At 39.1% G+C, this 20,827-nt stretch overlaps 2 protein-coding genes across 2 annotated transcripts in view; both read left to right on the top strand.

The window, feature by feature from the left end:
• The window catches only part of csmd1a (CUB and Sushi multiple domains 1a), a 313,136-nt gene that overhangs the window by 29,469 nt on the left and 262,840 nt on the right, over window positions 1-20,827 (top strand). The window lies entirely within an intron of this gene.
• On the top strand, window positions 7,396-11,780 carry LOC139205914 (uncharacterized). The gene is made up of 5 exons (XM_070836221.1): window positions 7,396-7,597; window positions 7,818-8,797; window positions 9,015-9,084; window positions 9,338-9,503; window positions 11,647-11,780. Exons 1-5 carry the CDS (start codon window positions 7,396-7,398, stop codon window positions 11,762-11,764), a joined length of 1,536 nt encoding a protein of 511 aa, XP_070692322.1. The 3' UTR covers window positions 11,765-11,780.

Here is a 20,827-nt window from a genome sequence, read left to right as displayed (position 1 = left end):
GGAGAGAACCCACGCTAGCATGGGGAGAACATGCAAACTCCTCACAAGAAAGACCCCGGGTTCAAACTGGGATTTGAACCCGGGACCTTCTTGCTGTGAGGCAACAGTGCTAACCATAGCATATATATATATCTTGAAATATATTTTTAACAACAATAATATTCTTCTTACAAATGTTACTCGACTATTTTCAGATGCAGATTTGGTGGCTCTTGAGTATTTACAACTGCAGGATGGTGTAGGATTGAATCTAAATAATCCAGGACCCATGTTTATCATAATGAAGGAACATGTTACAGTGCAACAGTGTTGCAAACTGATGCGTTTTTTAATTATTATCATCATTTTGTTTAGTTTTTGGACAATAACTGAGGTCTACGGTACAAAGGAGTAAGAAATATGAAGCATGATTACAGAAGCCACAGGATTTATTTACTGGAGGAAAAATATAGAATATCACCAACCTTGTCCTTTAACAGATATTAGAAATGGACAAATTGTCGTATTTGGTGTTGCGATATGATGAAAGTGTTGGACTTTTTGGTTGAAAAGGTGTAGCACCCGTTGAGCACTGAAAACACAAACACAAATAAAAATTCAACAAAAAGCAACACGGCAGCCTTATAAACTGGATGTGTAATGTGGGCTGAGGATGTGTTTAACACTGAAGTAAAGCCAGTCTTAAGTGGCATACTCATAAGTGTATGCCACTTAAGTGTGTTGCTCATTGAAGTACTGCTCAGGTTTAATTGATCTCGTTCCAACTAAATATGTGCTGATTCCTCTGTTTGTGTTCATCTTTTCAACTGCGTGTCTGGCGAGGGTTTGGTTAGATGATGAGCTGCACTGTGATTTAGTCTTATTATACATCTGTATTTAGTTTTATTATACATCTGTATGAATGCGTGTGTGTGTGTGTGTGTGTGTGCTTCACTGTGTATCTGAGTATAAAGCCATGCGTGCGTATGTAAAGTATCTGTATGGGCACGTGTGCGTTGAGGTGTGTGTGAAGGTGCCCTTTCCTCAGGCCTATGGGTGTATGTGACTTTAGAAGCTTTTAATGTTCACACCTTGTCAGAAATCTTTCAGTTACTGCTCTAATGCACACACACACACACACACACACACACACACACACACACAGGCGTATGGAGGACACATGTCATGGGCTTCTAAACAAAACCTGACAGAGAAAGGAGGGGGGGAGAATGAGTTGGGGAGAGAAGAGAGGGTGTAGAAGAGGAAATGGAGGAGGAGGGAGTTGGAGGGGAGGGGTGGGGGGGTATCTCCTAATTCTCGCTTCCTCTCTCTAATCCGCTCCTTCTCTCCTTTTCTCCCCCTCTCTCACTGTCTCTCAGAAGCATAGAGAATCAGTTTTAATGGTTTGTCAAATAATGCTTTTCTCCCCCACAGTGGATTGGTGATGCAGTGTTTGTGTTAGCTGTGTGCGTGTCTATCTGTGTATGTGTGTGTGTGTTTTAAAGGGAAGCTTGCCCTACTTTAGCCCAGTGGTTTTCTCTGTTGATATTGCCCATAGCGCCGGATTATACGCTTTTCAATGTGGTTAAACACACACACGACACACACACTCAGAAAACAATGCAAAAACACACAAAACATGCACATACACAGTGGTGAGAACAAACGTATATGCATAGGTAGTGTGGAAATGCACACCAGCACAGACACAGACCACATAACTACATGCAGACACACAGAAACATATGCGTGCACCCAATGAGTCATGGTGTACATTACATACATGTTAAAGTCTTTTCACTGGTAGCATCTTGTAGCCTAGGGAAGAGCCTGTTTTGGGTTATTATGCATGTGTACATTTATGTGCATTGTGTTAGTGTGACAAACTAACACAGATTCTTTCCTGATTTCAACTGCAAAGTATGTGCGTCTTTGTCTGTGTGTCATAATTTGTCTGGGTTAACAATTCACAGTTCCTTATATAAATACCTGTGTCTACACACTCAGTGAGCCATGTTTACAGTCTGTTAGGCTTGACCAGTTCTGTGTGTATGTGTGTGCGTATGCTTTATCTATTTGGCTCTCAAGGCTAGTTATGACCTATGCCTGCGTGAGACTAAGGATATAAAATTGATGTAGTAGTGTGTGTGTAGAGTCAAGGTTGAAGAACCTTACAGTGTGTGTGCGTGTGTGCGTGTGATGGATGTAGCAATACATTGCAAGTATGGCTGCTATACGTGTGTTTTATATGTGGCATTTGAGTGTGTGTGTGTGAGTGTGTGTGTCTGGGTAACTGTAATGGTTGTTCGTCTGTAAGCACTCTGATGGATGGTTCCTTTCGGCCTGACTGTACTGTACTACAAATGAGAGCGATGGAGCAGGTAAAGGAACAGAGGGATAGAAGGAAAAAGAGACTAAAGATGAGTGACAAATAGCAGCGAGGAGAAAGTTAAAAATGAAAGGTAAAAGGTCAGTTTATTGATGAATTATCTGTATTGGACTGTATTTGGTCCAAAATGCCCAAGAGCTTAATCTTGTCTTTCACTGCAGTGAAACAAAATCGATCTGTTTTAGGTAAAAAAAAAATCATTTACAAGGACAAATCACTTTTAGATGTTGAGAAAAATGCAAGGGGCTGTGTTGCTGTCAGGGCGTGCTGCTTCAGGTGCCACTGGGACAATGAAATGCAATGCAAAATGGGACGTGGGATTGAACAGATCCATGGGTTTGAAGGCTCCTCAGACACCAAAACACTGCACAGTGGTCTGTAACACTAGGAGAAAGGATTTGTATGCCTCGATGCTGATGACACCTGTGGCAGGAGGCATTATGTTTTCAGACTGTCTGTCCTTCTGTCTGTCCCATTCTCACGAAAGCGATGCTTCATATTGTGCACAAACATTCACTTGCACTCAAGGATGAACTGAATAAAATTTGGTGGCCAAAGGTGAAGGTCGCTGTGACCTTAACTCAAGAATTCTTCACAAATTTGGACAAAAACTTCACACAATTTCTTTTGGCCATTATTCATCGCCACAACTCAGGAGCAGGAGGGGAGATTGTGACCATATTTCACATTTGGATGGATACTGAGTTAGTGACTCTAATCTTTAGTGCCCACCTAGAGACTGTAATGAGTATATAGATGAGTGAGTATGAGTATGTGAAGCGTCCCCATTTTTGAAATTGTGATTTCTTTGCACCAAGCTTCTATATTTATAGCATATTCGACTGTCATGGCTACAACTTTGTGTTCTATCAGAATCCATTTCATTGGCCAACCACATGAACACACTGTAAAATATTACCAGGGTTTCACAATATTTAACTGTAATATTTCACAATAAGTTACTGTTTTGTCATTTTACAGGCTTTAATTGTAATGTTCACAATGTAATACTGTAATTTTTAATTTTACTGTGAAATCAATGTAGGAACAGGTAATCACAGTAAGCTTTGCATTACCATGACATTACAACATTTTACTGTATTATTTCACAATAAAATACTGTATTCAGTCCATTTACTGTGATAACACAACAAATTACATGAACCACACTGCATTGTGGGAGCTGGCTCGATGCCTAATCTTTTGGCGGTCACATCCTCACTATAGCCGGAACCAAGCGGGAAAGGTGAACCACACCAGAGCCTGATGAGGTAAGTTACTCTCCATTTATTTCTTTTCTTTAATGATAGCTAGTCTGTTTTCATTCAGTGTTGCTCCAGCACGGTTAAATGTGACTGCAGACAGTCTGAAAATAATCGGTGCGCTCTGTTGCACCAACACACACATTTGTCCAGGATATATTTTTGTAACATTTGAAACGTGTGCATGTGTGTGTCATATGATAATGTCTTATTTCTCTGATCCGAGGGTTTTGTTGCACATGCTACCTACTTTTTGATGTAAGTAACGAGTTAGTAGATTATTACAACTGTCGTGTTGCTTGTAGCTTGCTAATGCTAACGCTAACGTCCTCGTTTAGCTACATTTTCCGGGTTGCTGTGAACTTTGGAGGGGATCTAAACGGGTTGACCGCAGTCTAGGACTGCAACAGCTGGTCGGTAAAAATAAACGAGTTTAATTTTCGAGTCGTTGTGTCGGAGATATGTGTCAGTGAAGTGGCAGGGCGCTAGCTGCACCAGGACCCTCTGTTAGCTGGGCGCGTGCACGCTGTAACGGACTTCAGTGACAACACGAGCGTGCACCGCCGGTCCCGACGGTGGTAACGGAGGCCGGTTGCTGAGATACTGCTTTACAAAACGCAGCTGGACCTGAACCACCTTTATATGGATATATTTGTGTACTTTGATTTGAGCCTGCAGTATCATCAGTTGTGGAAAATTCAAAGTAAAGCAGCAAGTAACATTAGGGGGTTGTGCAGCACTTTAGTGAACGTATTTGTATTTCAGGTGAAATAAAGTAATCTACAGCATCAGTTAACAGCTATTTTTTTGTTTTGTTTTCACCCAGGCAATCTTCACTGCGACCTTGAGGAATGATGTTCCACTGTAAATTTGGTATGTGTGAGTATGTGTCTGAGACTGTTAATCTGTTTATTCAGCACACAAAGCTTCACAGTAACACTCCCCATTACAACTATCAATGTGGTGTACCTTACTGTACTCAGATGTACCGCAAAGCCACTGTACTGAAAAGCCACATGTATAGAGACCACAAAGGATCTTATAGTCGCAAGCCAATTGACACATCCTTAAAGTGTGTGGCTCAGTCTTGTACATTCAAGTGTGTTACAGTAACCTCTTTTGTAAATCATTTGAAGTCACACTCAAAAGAAGGATTCAAAATCAAATGCCCATTCAGAGGTTGTGACTGCAGCTTTACAGTTGCATCTAGTTTTGCCTCACATGTTTCCAGGAAACATGCAAATAGACGTGTAGAAGATCTAGAAGATTCAGTTCTAGATACGTCTGGTCCCACAGAGCCTTTGAGCCAGCCTGGGCCTAGTGACTCAAGCTCTGATATTTCTGAAGCACAACATGAACCAGAAGTGCCATTTGCTGTTGATGAATCTCTGTTTTTACAAAACCTTACACTTCTGTACTTAAAATTACAAGCTAAGCTATTGTTACCGGCCAGTACCATACAAACAATCATTGAGGACTTTGAAAATGCCCATGAAATTGGCCTGTCCCATTCGCTTAACATTCTGAGTGAGAAATTGAAGGTACTTGGAATTCCTGAGGCCAGTATAAGCAGCATCATTAATGAACTGAACAGAGGGGATCTACTCAAGCTCTATAACAGGGGACTTCTGAGCACAGACATAAAGAGAAAGACAGCTTTTAAAAAGAGTTTCAACTATGTTGAGCCTGTGCCTTTGTTTTTGGGAAATGATGAAAATGGCGAAGAACGCTTTGCCCAGTATATACCTGTACAGGAGACATTGGCTGCACTGTTCAAAAGTGAGTCTGTGCGAGAACAGTATGCTGCAACACGCTTACAACCCTCTACTGTGGACGTCTATCAGGATATCAGGGATGGAGAAGGAGTTCAGAGTAATCCGCTGTTGAAAACTGAGCCTTCCTCGGTTGGTTTGATGCTATACCAAGATGCATTTGAGGTCGTTAACCCGCTTGGTTCAGGAAAAAAAAAACATAAAGTGTTAGCTGTTTACTCAACTCTGACAGACATTTTGCCACACAACAGATCCACTATAAATCAGATGCAACTTGTCCTTCTATGTAGAGAGCAAGACTTTAAATATTTTGGGATGAACAAAGTTTTTGAACAACTGATTAAGGACCTCAAAGTTCTGGAGGAGAGAGGTATTGAGCTAATTGATGGCAGTGCTGTAAAATGCACGTTGGTTAGTATTTCAGGAGACAACTTAGGATCTCATTCGGTTGGGGGCTTTGTAGAAAATTTCAGTCGAGCTGATCATTTTTGTCGCTATTGTGAGGTAGACAGAGACACATTTATGAAAGAACCACAGCTGTGTGGTACCCCGAGAACAGCACAGTCCTACCAAAGTCATTTGCAAGGTCTAAAAACTAGTGACACCAACTCTGTATGTGGCATCAAGTCTGACTCTCCTTTTAACCAACTTGCTCATTTTCATGTTTGTCAGCCTGGCCTGCCACCATGTCTAGGTCACGACTTGTTTGAGGGTATTGTCTCTTATGACCTTGCTTTGTTTATCAGTCATTTAGTCAAAGAGAAGCATTTTACTTACCTGCAATTAAATCGGTGTAAGAACCAATTCAAGTACCAAGGAAATGATGGCAGCGACAAACCGGCAGACCTCTCTTCTGGCAGTGAGAGATTAAGTGGGCATGCAGTTCAAAACTGGTGCTTGCTTAGATTGCTGCCTCTCTTGGTGGGTGATAGGATTAAAGATCCTTATGACAATAAGGTATGGCAACTCATTTTGCAGCTGAGAGAGATAGTGGAACTTGTCTGTGCACCAGCCATTACAACAGGCCAAGTAGCATATCTTAAAGTCATCACTGAAGAGTACATATACTACAGAAAAAAGCTCTTCTCTGGTCATCCCTTAAAACCCAAGCACCATTATTTGTGCCACTACTCAGAGCTCATCATACACTTTGGCCCACTTATTCGCCTGTGGACTCTAAGGTTTGAAAGCAAACACACGTTTTTTAAGCAGTGTGCCCGAAAATTACACAACTTTAAAAGTCTTTGCAAAACTCTGGCAGAGAGACACCAACTTCTGCAAGCATATTTGAGTACAGGCAGCCTTTTCCCTCCATCTATACAAGTAGAAAAGGGCACAGAGTTTTATGTGAATGATTACAATGACCGGATCAGGGCATCTGTAGCCAGTTATAAGTTTGAGTCACAGTCTGCGGTGGCTTGCAACAGTGTCACAATGAAAGGCACTGTGTACAAAAAAGGGATGTTTGTTATACTTGGGAACAATGATGAAGAACTTTATGTTGGGAAAATTAACCTGGTCATTGTTCTCCATGATTCTGTGCACTTTGTGACAGAGAAACACACTTTTGTTAAGTTGAGAGATATGGGCATCTATTGCGAATTAGGAGTAGCCCAAGAGGATTATGTTTGCATTAAGCATGAAGATTTGCTTGACTACTATCCTCTTCCAGTTTACAAAGTATATGACTTGTCACTAATTGCTCTCCACCATTCTTTCTCTGAGGCAGTTTAAACAACCAGGTGACAAGAGCAGACAGGACAAAGAGGCTGTAGACAAGCTGTTGAGGTAAAAAAAATAATGCATACCTAAATGGGCAAAAAGCTGTGTTATTAACCTGAGAAAATCAAGTGGTTCTCTTTTTGATATGTTTTTGATATGTTGTGGTAATAAATCTCAGAAGCATGGAGACTTAAACATAGCAAACAGACAAGTAGGGAATACTGTACACTGCAGTAATTGATTCATGTTTGACACTCTGGTCTTTTAGATTATGAATCGTGAAGATATAAAGGAAGCAGTCTTATCAGTTTTAACGGACCTCTCTGTTGAAACCCTGACTTCCCTGCTGGAAGGGTTTGAAGATCTTGGTGTGGAGAGCAGGGCAGACCTTGCTTTAGTGCAAGAGAAGGATCTGGAGCAATTCCTTAGACCAATCCAGTGTCGTAAACTGCTGAATGGCATTAAGAATGAAGGTAAATATATATTTTTCCATGGGAAAGTTGAACAAATGCGACAACAAGTTTAAATACCAGTACAAAGTTTTTGTAGAATTTTTATTTTTATCTAGGCATTCGGGGGTGGTCACGTTGCACATTTGAGGATTTAGCTTTTTACAAACTGAAACTTTCAGCAAGAATCTTGCACATCTTGCCCTTCCTTTATCTGTTCAGAATTTTTTGTCCTCACTTCCAGGACTTCAAGCACTGGAAATAGAATATGTTGCTGCCTCTCCATCTACTCAGTATCCCCAATCATCAAGTTCCGAAAGCACTTTGAACTCTTCTCCAACACTGCCTGGCAGGCCATGGTATACAGACTTCCGGGTCAGATGGGAAGGGATGCCAGCAGCAATTCGAAAGGCAGTGGCAGATCAAACAAGACCATCACCAGGGGACAGAAAAGATATGGTGAAGGCAGTGGTGGACCAAATGTTAGAGCATGAGCTCAACCCAACCCGAGCAATGTGTCACAGCATTGCACGCAGAATTGTAAGGGACTATCCCAAAAGTTTTGCTGATGTCGGAAGAAGAGGAGACATCTTTGGGGATGGCTGTCACTCTCTTCTTCTGCAAATTAAAACAAGAGTGGAATATAAGAATAGAAAAAACAGTCTTGCACGACGACGCAGAGAGAGAAGGCCCCGCACTGTAGTGGCAGAGGGGGCCAGAATAATGCCAAGAGGCCCTGTGGACCAGTATGGATGTGTCAGGTGGTGTCCTGCAGAACTTCCTGCTGGAGAAACCGAGGCAACCTTGGATGAAATTAAAAGGCAACTGCGTAACATCTACTCCGAGGAAGGGATGAGCGGGGCAGAAAGAGCTGAACCTCTGATGGAGAAGACATACGTAATCCAGCGCCGATACCTTAACAGTGTGCCTGCACCAGCCATCACAGAGATTAAGGAGGAATGGCCTTTTCTCTTCTCCCAAAGAGGCCTTTACTCCCACTTTGGTCTGCTGACGGATGTCTCCATCCTTATTAAGATGCAAGAGGCCCTGAACAACAAAGGCAGTACTGTCATTCAGTTCTGCCAGGAACTCAACCGTCAGCCAGGTATCGAGGAAATCCTGGCAAACTACGAGCCAGAGGCTTCAGACAAGGCTGCATGTATCCTCCTGCTCCTGATGGCATATTTCAAAGAGCCAGAGAACGCCATTATGCTTAAGACTGATGTAAGTTGTTTAAAAGATAAAAAAAGCAGGTTGTGATTGCATTAGACAGTACTGTATGATACTTTGACACTTGCATACATTTAATCACACTCATTCACATGTTGACACATAATGTTTTCTATGATTAACTTCTAAATCAGTGAGACCAGTGGACTATCTCTTATGTACCATGTTGAAACTTTGCTACTATAGATGTATGCTATGTCTTATTTTACAGCCGTGTGACACTGCTGCTGATGTGCAGAGGACAGTGGCATTACCGAGCACCCCCTGCTTAATTGTCCAAGGTACGGTATATCTGGATTTTATATTGACATTTGTAGCTGTAAGCTAGAAATGATATTTTTAAATAACTTGCTGATCAATGTTTTGACATGTTTTTTTCTAATATTGTAGCATGTCTCCATCTTTCTGATACTGATATTTAAAAGTAGTGCCATTAGCTGGTGTCCAGTCAGTGGTTTCAGATATTTCAGATAGCTTTTTTCCATCATTCCAGGGGAGTACATTGACTTAGATTTTCTTTGCTGTTCATTTCAGGTGACATGATGAAGCCAAGGGCTTGGATGCTGTGCATCGAAGGACAAGTGGTGATGGGACCACATGCCAGATTCATCAATGGTATAGCTGCACTTTTTGCGAGCTACTACAGCTTCAATCTGCAGTATCCTGAGGATGGTTCATGCACTCTGGAGTTTATCCAAAGGTATTGTAACGCTCTTCAACTTTTTCCTTTTGATAGCATGGTAAAGAGAGCACACAGCCTATGAGCTGCCGGCATATGCTCCTTTTTGGTAACACAACCTCATCAATTTTAGCACATCATTGTGTCAGGAATTTTTCATTACCACTATATTCCCTACCAATATTGGTCACCACTGTCACCACATGCACCTTTCTAACTTGGGTGTCAAGTATATGACTTGGTAGCTTGCTTAATTCCAGGTGTGGAAAGAGGGCTAAAGTACTGCTCACATGAAAGTACCATTATGTCGCTCATGCCCTTGATACATCCTGTTAGGAGTCTTGTGTTAGGGGTGAATTTTATTTCTAAAAACATCAGTAAATGGTAACAGCACCGCTGAGACACTGAAGCAGAAGCAGCAACACACACACACACAGAGGCAAGAGCAGGGAGCCTCGATCAGCTGTGCTGCCATCATTTACCCATATTTTACTATTCAGATTATTACTAAATATTTGACACACATACATATGACTTCATGACTTCAAAAATAATCTTCAATAATAATCAGAAATAAAATTCACCCCTAACACAGACTCCTAACAGGATGTATCAAGGGCATGAGCGACGTCACATAAATTAAAAGGTACAGGTCATCTCCATAATGCTTATAACAATCTGAGCCTGTTAGTAGCAAAACAAACACTTTTATTTGCATACTTTTGACACAAACAGAAATTGCCCGGACATCCCAGTTCAAACTTACTTTTGGTTTCAGGCAAAAATTAAACTTAATTGTGCCGATCAGTCTGATTTTGGTTCCTATCATTCAGTTGCACTACTGACCAATCCTAAATACAGCCCAGGTTCAAAAATCCATAAGTTATCCATTAAAGTACGAAGTACTTTTAACCCACAGTGATGAGGTTAGGGGGAGTAAGATGTACCCCCCAATTTTGTAAAATCATATTTTTTCCTAACTAATTGTTAATATAAAATAATAAAAAATAAATAATATAACCAAGAGCATTATTGTGTGAAGTGATTTCAACACTGCACCTATCCAGGGTGAAGTTATTATAAAAATATTTTTGCAGCATCTTTTGTCGGTGTTGCATTTTGTGGATAGTCCCTGTACACTTCAGTCCTGGCTGGTTGTGCAGAGGCATTACAAGGCAAAAAATAAAAATAAAGACTTAATTGATTGTAATGAGTACAAATGGCTAGCAGCAGGTAAAATGTTCTCTAAAAAAGATGTAATACTTGTTTTTCATGGAGCTTTTAAAATTTAGACTTGAAATATATTGAAATCAGATTTATATTAAGCCGAATTAAATATTTTGTCTAGAAATGAGACAAATTAATCTCGGAAGATATGAGTTGCCTTGATAGGTTAACCTGGCTATTGCAATTGAATTTTCCTATTGGCTGATCTGGATGCAGATAACATAGGTGGTGCCATCTTACATCACCGAAAGCTAACATAGTTACTGTGGTGTGTGTGTCTTAGCTCCACCCAAACCAGTCTTTTTTTCAGGTTCTACAGGCATTTTTACCTCCGTCAAGGAGGTTATGTTTTTGCTGTCGTTTATCTGTTTGTATGTCTGTCTGTCTGTCTGTCGGTCGGTCTGTTAGCAAGATAACTAGAAAAGTTATGAACGTATTTTAATGAAATTTTCAGGAAATGTTGATAATGGGACAAGGAACAGATGATTATATCTTGGTGATGTTCTGGATTACCATCTGGATCCAAGAATTTTTGGAATGATTCAAAGGTGGAAATGGGCTGCTTGGCAGAGGTCTGCACTCTCCGAGTGCTTTTCTACTTTAAATTTCCAATCAGAGAGACTGGGGTTTAGTCACCCTTTAAATAAACTAAAAAAGTACAAGTACACAGAAAGCCATTCAATTACAGTTACATAAGTAAATGTCATTTGTTACTTTTCACCTTTGTTAATTCTTTCTTTTTTAGTGTTTTTCAGTGTTTCCATGTGTGTCTCTATTTCTACATACCTGATCTGCTTGCTTGTATCACTCTTATTTCTTGCCTTGGTGTAGGTTTACCTAAAGGGAAAGGGGCACCACTGCATGTGCCTTGGATAAATTATGCAATATATAAATTGGTGTAAAACTTAAAGTTGTTTTCTTTGCCTATTGTTTACAGGTGCTTCTTGGGAATCAACCCTGAGACCGGCTCAAAGGGCAAGAAGCGGAGTGGCGTCAACCCACGTGTGAGCACTCTCTTGAAAAAACTTGTGGACTTTGAATGGCTGTCAAAGTAGAAATGCAAAAATTTGATTGTTCTGTAATGTTCAAAAATGTTTTTAAAAGTACACTTTCAAGTGCTTTTATAGTTTTTTTATGTTTAAAAGTATTAAAAGTTTAAAATGGCCATTGTTTTTGTTGTCATTTTTACTGAGCAGATCCAAAGCATGTTTGTAAGAGTAAAAAACTGTAAAATCACAGTTAACAAGTAAAATTTACAATATGTTACAGTATTATTTAAATTGTAATTTCACAGTAAATTACTGGCTACCAAATTGCCGTACTTTTACAGTAAAATGAACTACAGCAAATTACTGTAATTATACAGGTAAATGCTGCTATATCACAGTAAAGTCAAAGTCACAGCAACTGTGAAATTACAGTAGACAGTTGTAGTTTTATTGTAATTTGTTGTGAAATATTTACAGTAAGTTACTGTAAAATATTTACAGCAAGTTACTGTAAAAATATTTACAGCAAATTACTGTGAAAGTAGTGCAATTAGTAGCCAGTAATTTACTGTAAATTTACAACGAAAAATTTTACAGTGCACATACAAGGACTATGACCCAGTTTTTCTTCTCTTAATGAAGTTACACACTAATTCCAGTTTTTTTTTTATGACTGGTTGGCAGAGGCATGTAACTTCCAGGCAGTAATTCTCATTTTAAGTTATCATGGCATCAGTCAATGTATCCTCTGTCTTAATGAAGGTGGTGAATTACACTGTTCATGACACAAAGTAAATTAAACAAACATGTGCATTTATTTCCTCACCAGATGGTTCTGCAGTAACTGAGACAGATCCTATGGTTTTGCCTGACATCCCTGCATTTATTTAGCTGGAGCCTTCAAACAGTGTCAGTACATTGATTTATTTAAATGAATGAGTAGACTGCATACATTCACATAGTGCTGTCTTTCTGAACACAGCTTTACATCTAATGAATTCTGAGGTGTTGATATAAATAAATAAATAAATGAATTTAAAAAACGCTTCAAACCAGCTTTTTGCTGCTACAACCATCATGAATAATGCATCTCCACAATCCCAATTATGTAGTCATAATCTTTCTATCTTTGTTTTTTTTTTTTTTTCTATCTTTGTTTTTTTTTTCAAATGGATAAGCAGATTTGCCAAGGGCCCCTGTGTTTGGCATATATCCATAACTCACATTCACAACTTTTAGTTTTTTTTTTGTTTTGTTTTGTTTTTGTTCCAAGTGTCCCACATCACTGATGGAAAAGAGCCAATGTCAGGCTTTGGGCCAGTTTTTATTGTAGTTGTCTTCCACTGCCATGTGCACCACTGATTTGTATAAATAAAATGTGTGAGTCTGAGAGAGACAGATTTTTTTATTTGAGAGATGGTAATATTTTAAAATGTCATTTGGCTAACTTTTTGGGGCCTTTATTAGCTACCATACAGTAGAGAGGGACAGGAAATGAGGGGAGAGTGGTCATGAGAGGAAAGAGGTCATGGTCAGCAACTTACGGCTGTCCAGGACACACTGATAAAATACTGTTTGCTTTGATTTTGAAGGTTTTTAAAATAAGGTTAATGCAGCATAATGAATATCTGCATATCTTTTAATATCTTTCTACTATTTTTTTTGCACTTTTTTTGTATGTGCCGGCTTTTAGTAGTCTTTTGTCTTTGTGGGCCATTGTATGAAATGCTCATGTGAGGGATGCATAAATGTCAATAGCAACAAATGTGAACACACTAGTGCATTTAAATCTAATATTCAAACTCTCTCTGGTGAGTCTCTTGTCGTCCAAACATTTTTTTCTTGATTATGATAATAGATAACATAATAGTAATAATAATGTATATCATAATTAATATGTTTTATATGTTTTATCATTACAAAACTGTTGTGTGCAGAAATCAGACAATGGCTGACAGACAGGTGCATATTATATAATCTGGTTGTTTTTGCAACAGTGTAACTCTACAAAATACAGAAGTCCAGGAGGTGGTAAGCACATTACACCTCTATAGACTTGAAAACAAAAGTGAGTTTGTGTGTGTTTGTGTGTATGAGAGACAGAGACAGAGAGTACTTTAGTCTGAAGGACCCAGAGTCTTGGCTAACAGCCAGCAGTCTGGATACCCACAAACCCTTGCTGATGCTGCTGCTGCTAGGCAGAATGGGCTTTGTGAAAGTGCAGCTAAACCTCTGTTGCCTCTGTAGAACTTTGTACGCCTGCAGGTGATGATTAGTTTAAATTCTAACAGTTTCTAAGGGTTTTGGAGTATTTGTCATGGACCCAGGCACCCAGAGGTTGCTTTTCAGGTAAAGGACAAAACCAAGTTATACTCAAAGTGAAATGTTTTCTGTGGTGGCGGCTGGACAAAATGTGTTCCTGTGGAAGTGTGTGTGCAAGGCTTCATGTAAGTCAGTTCTTCACTAGAAACAGAGCTGCTCTGTTTCTGGTCCAATGACTAAACGTGCTCCCTTATCTTGCCATCTCAAAGTAAATCAGTGCTTTTGTAACATGGGACCCCCTTTCACCACCTCATTGTTTTAACCTGAGCTCCCCATTCAATAAAACATCATTTTGTGAGGGCCCACTTGAAGCATCCAGTAACCCATGCTAGGGCCAGATTCACAGTTAGAAAAACAGTTGTCTACGACCCAGTGAGACGTGGCTCAATGCCAGCTGCCTACTCACAATATCCTGCTGCCCTGCTCCTGTTTCTTACCACAGCACAGACAAATTGGTCCCTCTGGGATTTTGTGGAGCTTTTCTATACCTATTGTGACCTAAAATTATATTGACTTTCCTCACAATTTGCAAAACAATTTGCATTGTTAATGCAGGCTATTTTTGCAATATAATTGTAATAATTGGTTGAATAGTTGAATTATTTAATTCAACGTGAGTGTGTTTTGTACCCAAACAGTAGCTATATGTCATTGAGAAAGAGGCATATATAACATTATGCTATGATAATCAGCATACTGCATATCACAGAAAACTACAGGAAATACTGTTCATCTGTTGAATGTCCTGACGAGAAAGTTCAAAGCAACGGAAGCACTGCTGGCTACAGTCTTGATAAATATGACTTCAGCTGTGTGTCAGCACAACAAACACCAAGTAAATGCTAATTTTGGAACCTTTTCAAGATTTTCAAATGTTTAGTTTGATGTAAAATATCCAGTTATTTTTGACCTTAGCAGTGTGCTCTCCTGCACACCATTGAAGGCTTATGATTAATGGAAGTATAATAATGCAGGTTAAATGAAAGTGCCATCATTTCCTTATTTGTTGTACTGATTAAAACTCACATCAAAATAAATCTCATCGTCCTCTTAATCATCCTCCATTTCCTTCTTTTTAAAAACTTTGCTTAGGTTTAGTGATTGTTGCATAAGAAGGTAGAAGTAGACAAATATGTTGATTTGTATTATTATTATTATTTAGTTAAGTAAGTGTTAAAACATTACAGTTTGTCTGATTTTGTGGTGTAACGTGGAATATGTTGAACAAATGTTGGGACTGATATGTGCATTAATAATTGCAGTTGCTTCTGCATCATACCTGTATAATACTTGCCACATTAACAAACACAAACACACACTGGCCTCCATAGACAAGCCCGCTTTGGTAGACAGATACTGTAGGGGTGGGTGGGGTTCCTGGTGGGGATTGCACAGTAGGGTGTTGCTGGAGGACACCACAGAATCAGTAGGGTTCTTACCCTCTTATCGCATAAATCAAATGCCACCCACTGTTTAAGTGCCCTTGAGCAAGGCACTCAACTCCTCATAACACTGCAGCAGTGCTGCCACATAGATCTGTGTGATCCTGTGTGTACCCTCAGTTCCTGTCTTTTTCCCTGTTTGGGTGAGAGTGTGTGCACACGCAGTGTGTGTGTGTGTGTGAATGAGTTTATGTATCTCAGTGGGTAACATACACCCCCAGAGGCAAAAGAACTGTAATTCCTCTTCAGAATGAGATCTGTTTGTCTGTCTCTCTGTCTGCATGAAATGTGCTCAAATGTGTGAAAACAAATCTCTCCTAAAAGCTCTCCTCCAACTTCTCCTCTCTTCTCTTCTCTTCCTAAAGCAAATAAAAGGAACAGTATTAAACATCTTAATAATACTTTTAAAGCCAGTCTTTAAAAGTGTTGTTTAAAACAGCTAGCTTAAGGCTACAGTTGCTAGCCTTGGGTATACTGTCATATTGTTCCATAGCCAGGGGTCGACAATTAAGCTAGAGCACAAATTATCCATAAATACAATTTAATATATTAAGTGCTGCATATAATAAGATAAAGAGAATAAGATATTTACCACATTATTTTGTGTTCGTATTGTCGTTGTTGGGTTTAAACCTCAACAATTTTCATGTGTTTAGTTTGGAGATCAACCCGTAGAGTTAAAAGGTGAAGTTACGATGATTTCAAACGACTGCAGTAATATGTATTAAGTGTTAACACAGAAAGAAACTAAAAAAGGAAAAATGCCCATCTTGCCTAAGGCCATTCTCTTTTCTCGCTTCAGCAGCACAGCAGAGAGAAGAACCTCTGGGTGTGTAGTGTATCTCTATCTGGCTTCACAAATTTCTACTAACACCTCCGTTGCCAAGATTTTTTTTTTGTTGTTTTCCACAACATATTGTCTGCAGTTTGTGCAGAAAGCACAGCCAACCAAGCTTATAATTTAAACAGATCAATAAATCAATCAATCATTATTTATGTAGCGCAAATTCACAACATTATTCATAATGTTATATCATGACACTTTTCCTAAAGAGGAGGTCTAGACCACACTGTAACTAAGAGAGACTCAGCAGTTTAACAATTCAAATTAAGGATTGAAAAGTCCCTATATGAGCAAATGACATGCAACAATGGCGAGGAAAAACTCCACTGAATAATATGACAGCACATATATGGATAATAGACTATTAATGGATAATGACTAATAATAGTAATTGTAGCAAGTAGGATTCACACGTGCCCATGGCGGTGGGCAGTCAGCAGCAGCGATCCATGGAAGCCTGAGAACCACAGCCAGGTAGCACGGCCACAACAGGAAAGCACAAAAGCTGCGGGGGAAGATACAAAGTTAGCAACATACACTGAAGAGACACATCACACACAAACTTACCAACACAGTATGTGTCCTCGTCTTGTTTTCCGCCATTTCTTGTTTGCATTACTTTTAAATGTAGCAAGCAAAAATCTTCTCCGCTGAAAAATTAGGTTCATTATTGTTTTCAGTACGTTCACTCTCTCTTCTTCACAACAAGCGCTTCTTGTCTATCCATTTACTGCGAGCTGTGTTGTGTCACTGATAGACTAATGTTTCACCAGCCAGACTGAAAAAAAAAGGATTACACTCTCAGAATGACAGGTTGAAACAAATCGCTTTGGCCAGGAACATACATCTACTGTACAAGTGTGAGGTGTATCTTGTGTTGGCAAGAACAATCCAAATGCTCCACAAGATGGAAAATAGTTATATTTGTTTTATGAGTTTACACTGGTCTCATCTCTGGTTTGTGTGAGACAGATTGTTTCTGTACATGTCACAGCTAGTAGATATATGGATAAGCAAAGATATAAATTGCTGCTATCTCTCAAAAAAAAGTCAGCTTTTCTGGGAAGAAGAAAGCTGTTCTTATTTTCCATTGGACGCCCATGTTGGTTTACATTTAATGAATAGAATTCGTATGGTTTTCATAGCTTCAGTGGTCATGATTTTTACTGGACCCATGTTATTTAAAATTTATGCTCAACCTTTTGAAATGGTAGCACAGTGTTTCAGCAGGCAGAGTTACTGAATATAATGATGTTACGGTGCAGTAATGGAATACCCAGAAATCCGAGGCGATTTGACCAGAAGTTTGACTAGTTTTCTAGGCAACGCCAAAATAATTCTGCAAATCTATCAAAGTGTGATTCATAACTTGCTTTAAACCATCACAATTGCATTTCAAAAGTGGTTTTCAGATACATTGTTTCAGTAGACTGTTGATAACTTTAGAAAAACATCAACAAACGAGAAAAGAAATTTCATCTTTGGATTTTGGGAGCACCCAAACTTGACGTGACTAGACATGAACAGTGGAAATCTGGTCTGGTCTGATTTTTCCGCTTCATTTAGCCCTATTTTACACCTGTACGAGCTTCCCATCACAGCTGTGTACGTGCCAGCTTCATTAGAGCAGTAAGAGGTCAGTGGCCTTGGTCAAACATGCTATAATGGTCATTGAATACATCTCTTCCTTAATTCCCCTGTCAGGATATCCACTGCTGGCCAGCAGATTTCAAACGACAACTCTCTCCTCACAAGCATTTCTTTTCTTATGTTTTTTTTTTACATTTTGCAATGTAAAAACATTTTTATTTTGTTAAGACGTGATGCAGATTGTCAGGGCCACCACTACAAAACAGTGAATGGGACCGAAAGAAAAGTTCTTTGAAGTACTTTCAGTCAGTGCTGGTCAATGTAGACATAAATCCTTAAAGAGAAGAGGGCTCAACTTTTCAACATCAAATGTTAGAGAGCCTATTATTACAATAATAACGCAACAATAAACACCGCTAAGATAAAGACCAGCTGCCTAAAGGCCTTTCACGTTTTTTCATGTATGTTAGCAGGTTTATTTTTTCAGGCCACCTGGAATGTTTTATAGCAAAATGACTGCTTTGTGGTAAAAACTTGAGAAGACAGTTAATCTAGTTTGAGCGTGAGAGTAAGAAAACGTCTACTTGTTAAATATGCATTTTCTTACAATTGGTCCATCTGCTATTTCCATACTCTTTATTTTTATCTTTATATCTTTTATCTTTATCTACCTGAAATTAAATGAAGCCTGTGAGTGAGTTCAAGCAGCCGACACACAACATATAACCATCGCACAATTTGAATCATAACAGAACAGTGAGCAGAGCTCATGTATGTACTGTATGTGACGGCTCACATACAGTAAACCTGCTGCCACTGCTGCTCATGCCTTCTGCTACTCACCTGAAAGCTATTTTATGCCGTTACTACTTGCTAGTGCTGTTCATATAGCATTTCATTGCCAGCGCAGCGTCCACCTGGAGGTGGACCTCTGAGTCTTCCTTCCCATAGAGTGGACATTTGTATTGTTAGATGCCAAACACCAATGCTGTACATATTCTACTCTCACATATCATCCTTTCCATGTGAGTTGACTGAGCTGCAGAAAGCTGTCTGGACCAACTCTAAAAGCTGAGTTATTGAAATTTTCTGCTTGGTGGACCACTTGTCAGCCAAATTTACCAGAAGATTGCAAGGACATTCTAAAAGTCATCAGGCTTTGAGCTAGATGTATGCATTTACAGATACAAAAGGCAACATTTGATTGGATTGCTTTAAATACCATCTATTGAAGTTATTAGATAACGGATGTGACAAAGCAAATTGTCATTATTATCTATTTGACAATGAATAGACAAATGATAATATTTCATATCCCATCTGTGAATTCCATTGTAACAAGGATGTGAATGGGTACTTCTGCTATGTTTTAATAGCATCCAGTAGTAAGAAACAGTAAGAGCTTTCTTAACAGCACCTGCTAATTACATCAGTGAATGTGCAGTGGCACTGTTTTCTCAACTTGTCACTCCACTAATAGCAAAGTGGAGTTGAAATGGAAACAGACATGGTTCTGAGATGTCTATTCTTAGCAAAACAACCATTTCCTAAACAAGTTTCACTGAAATAACACTGTTACAACTATTTTTGACTGATTTGAATAAAAGTTCTCACTTAACAGGTATAGGGCATTACTGGCTAATTTTAATAAATAGTTAGATATGGATGTGGAGGGGATGAATGTGCTCTACTGCTTGATCATACAGTGTTGTGGCACAAGGCGGCAACTTCAATCCTTTTCACTAAGACAACTCACTAAATCAAGAATAATTTTCTCATATAAAACATTAAACGCTCCAGTAAATGTTACATGTTTGCTGCTGCACCTTTCTACCTACCTTTATCAGATTTTCCACTTTGTATATGACTGCACGGAGATGTTGGAGCTGCTCACTAGTCATGTTAGGACCATAGTTGGACCACACTGTTGAACTTGATGGCACAAACAACCGCTTAACAGTTAGGGGATCACTGATTCTAAGAAGGGAATGTCAGTTTTGAAGTATTACCATCTCTGGCTGTCGCTTTAGTTATGTCAGTCTTATATGCAACTTCACCTAGATTTGCTGGGTGTCCTTTTTCATTTGGTATTAATCTCAAGAGCTTCCAAACTGCACCAGTTGCCGTATTTTGAGTGGCCGACTCCTTTACACTAATGCTGGGGCCCAATAACAATACACTTGGTAAATATTCAGAAAGTATCAAATTGCCCAATATTTGCACTTTGCCAATTTGACCCGTGTTTGACTGAACAAGAACAATGAAAAGGAACATTAACAGAGCTGAGCTGAAAAAGTTCAAATTACTAGCTGGATTCCACAGCTGTATTTTTTATTAAGGTTTCTTGTATTAACCAAATGATGCTCATTATTGCATGTTCACTTTGTTGTTACCAGGCAAAAAAAAAGAAAGAGAAATAGATGGCAGCAGAGGAGGTATGGTGGTTAATAAGAAAGGATCAAATAAAGCCTCAGAAGGCAACAGCCTGCATTCATCTACAGCTTTCTGTCATGTAACCATGCAGACACATGCTGGTGAAATATGAACTCCATGAAATAATTTACCAATTTACAAAAATGTAGCATCTCAAATAGCAGTGCTAGGATACACATTCTTGTTTTACAGAACTTCAAATGCAATATGACACTTGAGGTTCTGCTATAAGCCCTGTATGGAAGCCTGGTATATAGCCAACACTGGATGCACTGTCGACACTAACCATCTTTACCTACGGATGTGTTGAGGTGACAGCTTGATTAAGTACATTCAACATTATCATTTCAAGTCTATGATTATAAGAAGTTAACCTTTCATGTAATATTACTTAAAACATCTAGGATTTTTTTGTCTTAATGCTTTAAAATGGATTAGCTGTGAAGTTTCAGAAAAAAATCTTCTTGGAGGAATTTCCCTCACACCACATGGAAGACT

This window comes from Pempheris klunzingeri, chromosome 1 (assembly GCF_042242105.1).
Source record: "Pempheris klunzingeri isolate RE-2024b chromosome 1, fPemKlu1.hap1, whole genome shotgun sequence".
Classification (NCBI taxonomy): Eukaryota; Metazoa; Chordata; class Actinopteri; order Acropomatiformes; family Pempheridae; genus Pempheris; species Pempheris klunzingeri.
Note: the sequence above shows the minus strand (reverse complement) of the source record. Positions and strands in the feature narration are given on the sequence as shown.

Bases quoted from the DNA above. Each gene is read 5' to 3' on its own strand.
- LOC139205914 (XM_070836221.1), top strand. From the start codon at position 7,396: ATGAATCGTGAAGATATAAAGGAAGCAGTCTTATCAGTTTTAACGGAC. The intron at 7,598-7,817 runs GTAAATATATAT...CCTCACTTCCAG, and splicing joins GAATGGCATTAAGAATGAAG to GACTTCAAGCACTGGAAATA. The intron at 8,798-9,014 runs GTAAGTTGTTTA...CTTATTTTACAG, and splicing joins CCATTATGCTTAAGACTGAT to CCGTGTGACACTGCTGCTGA.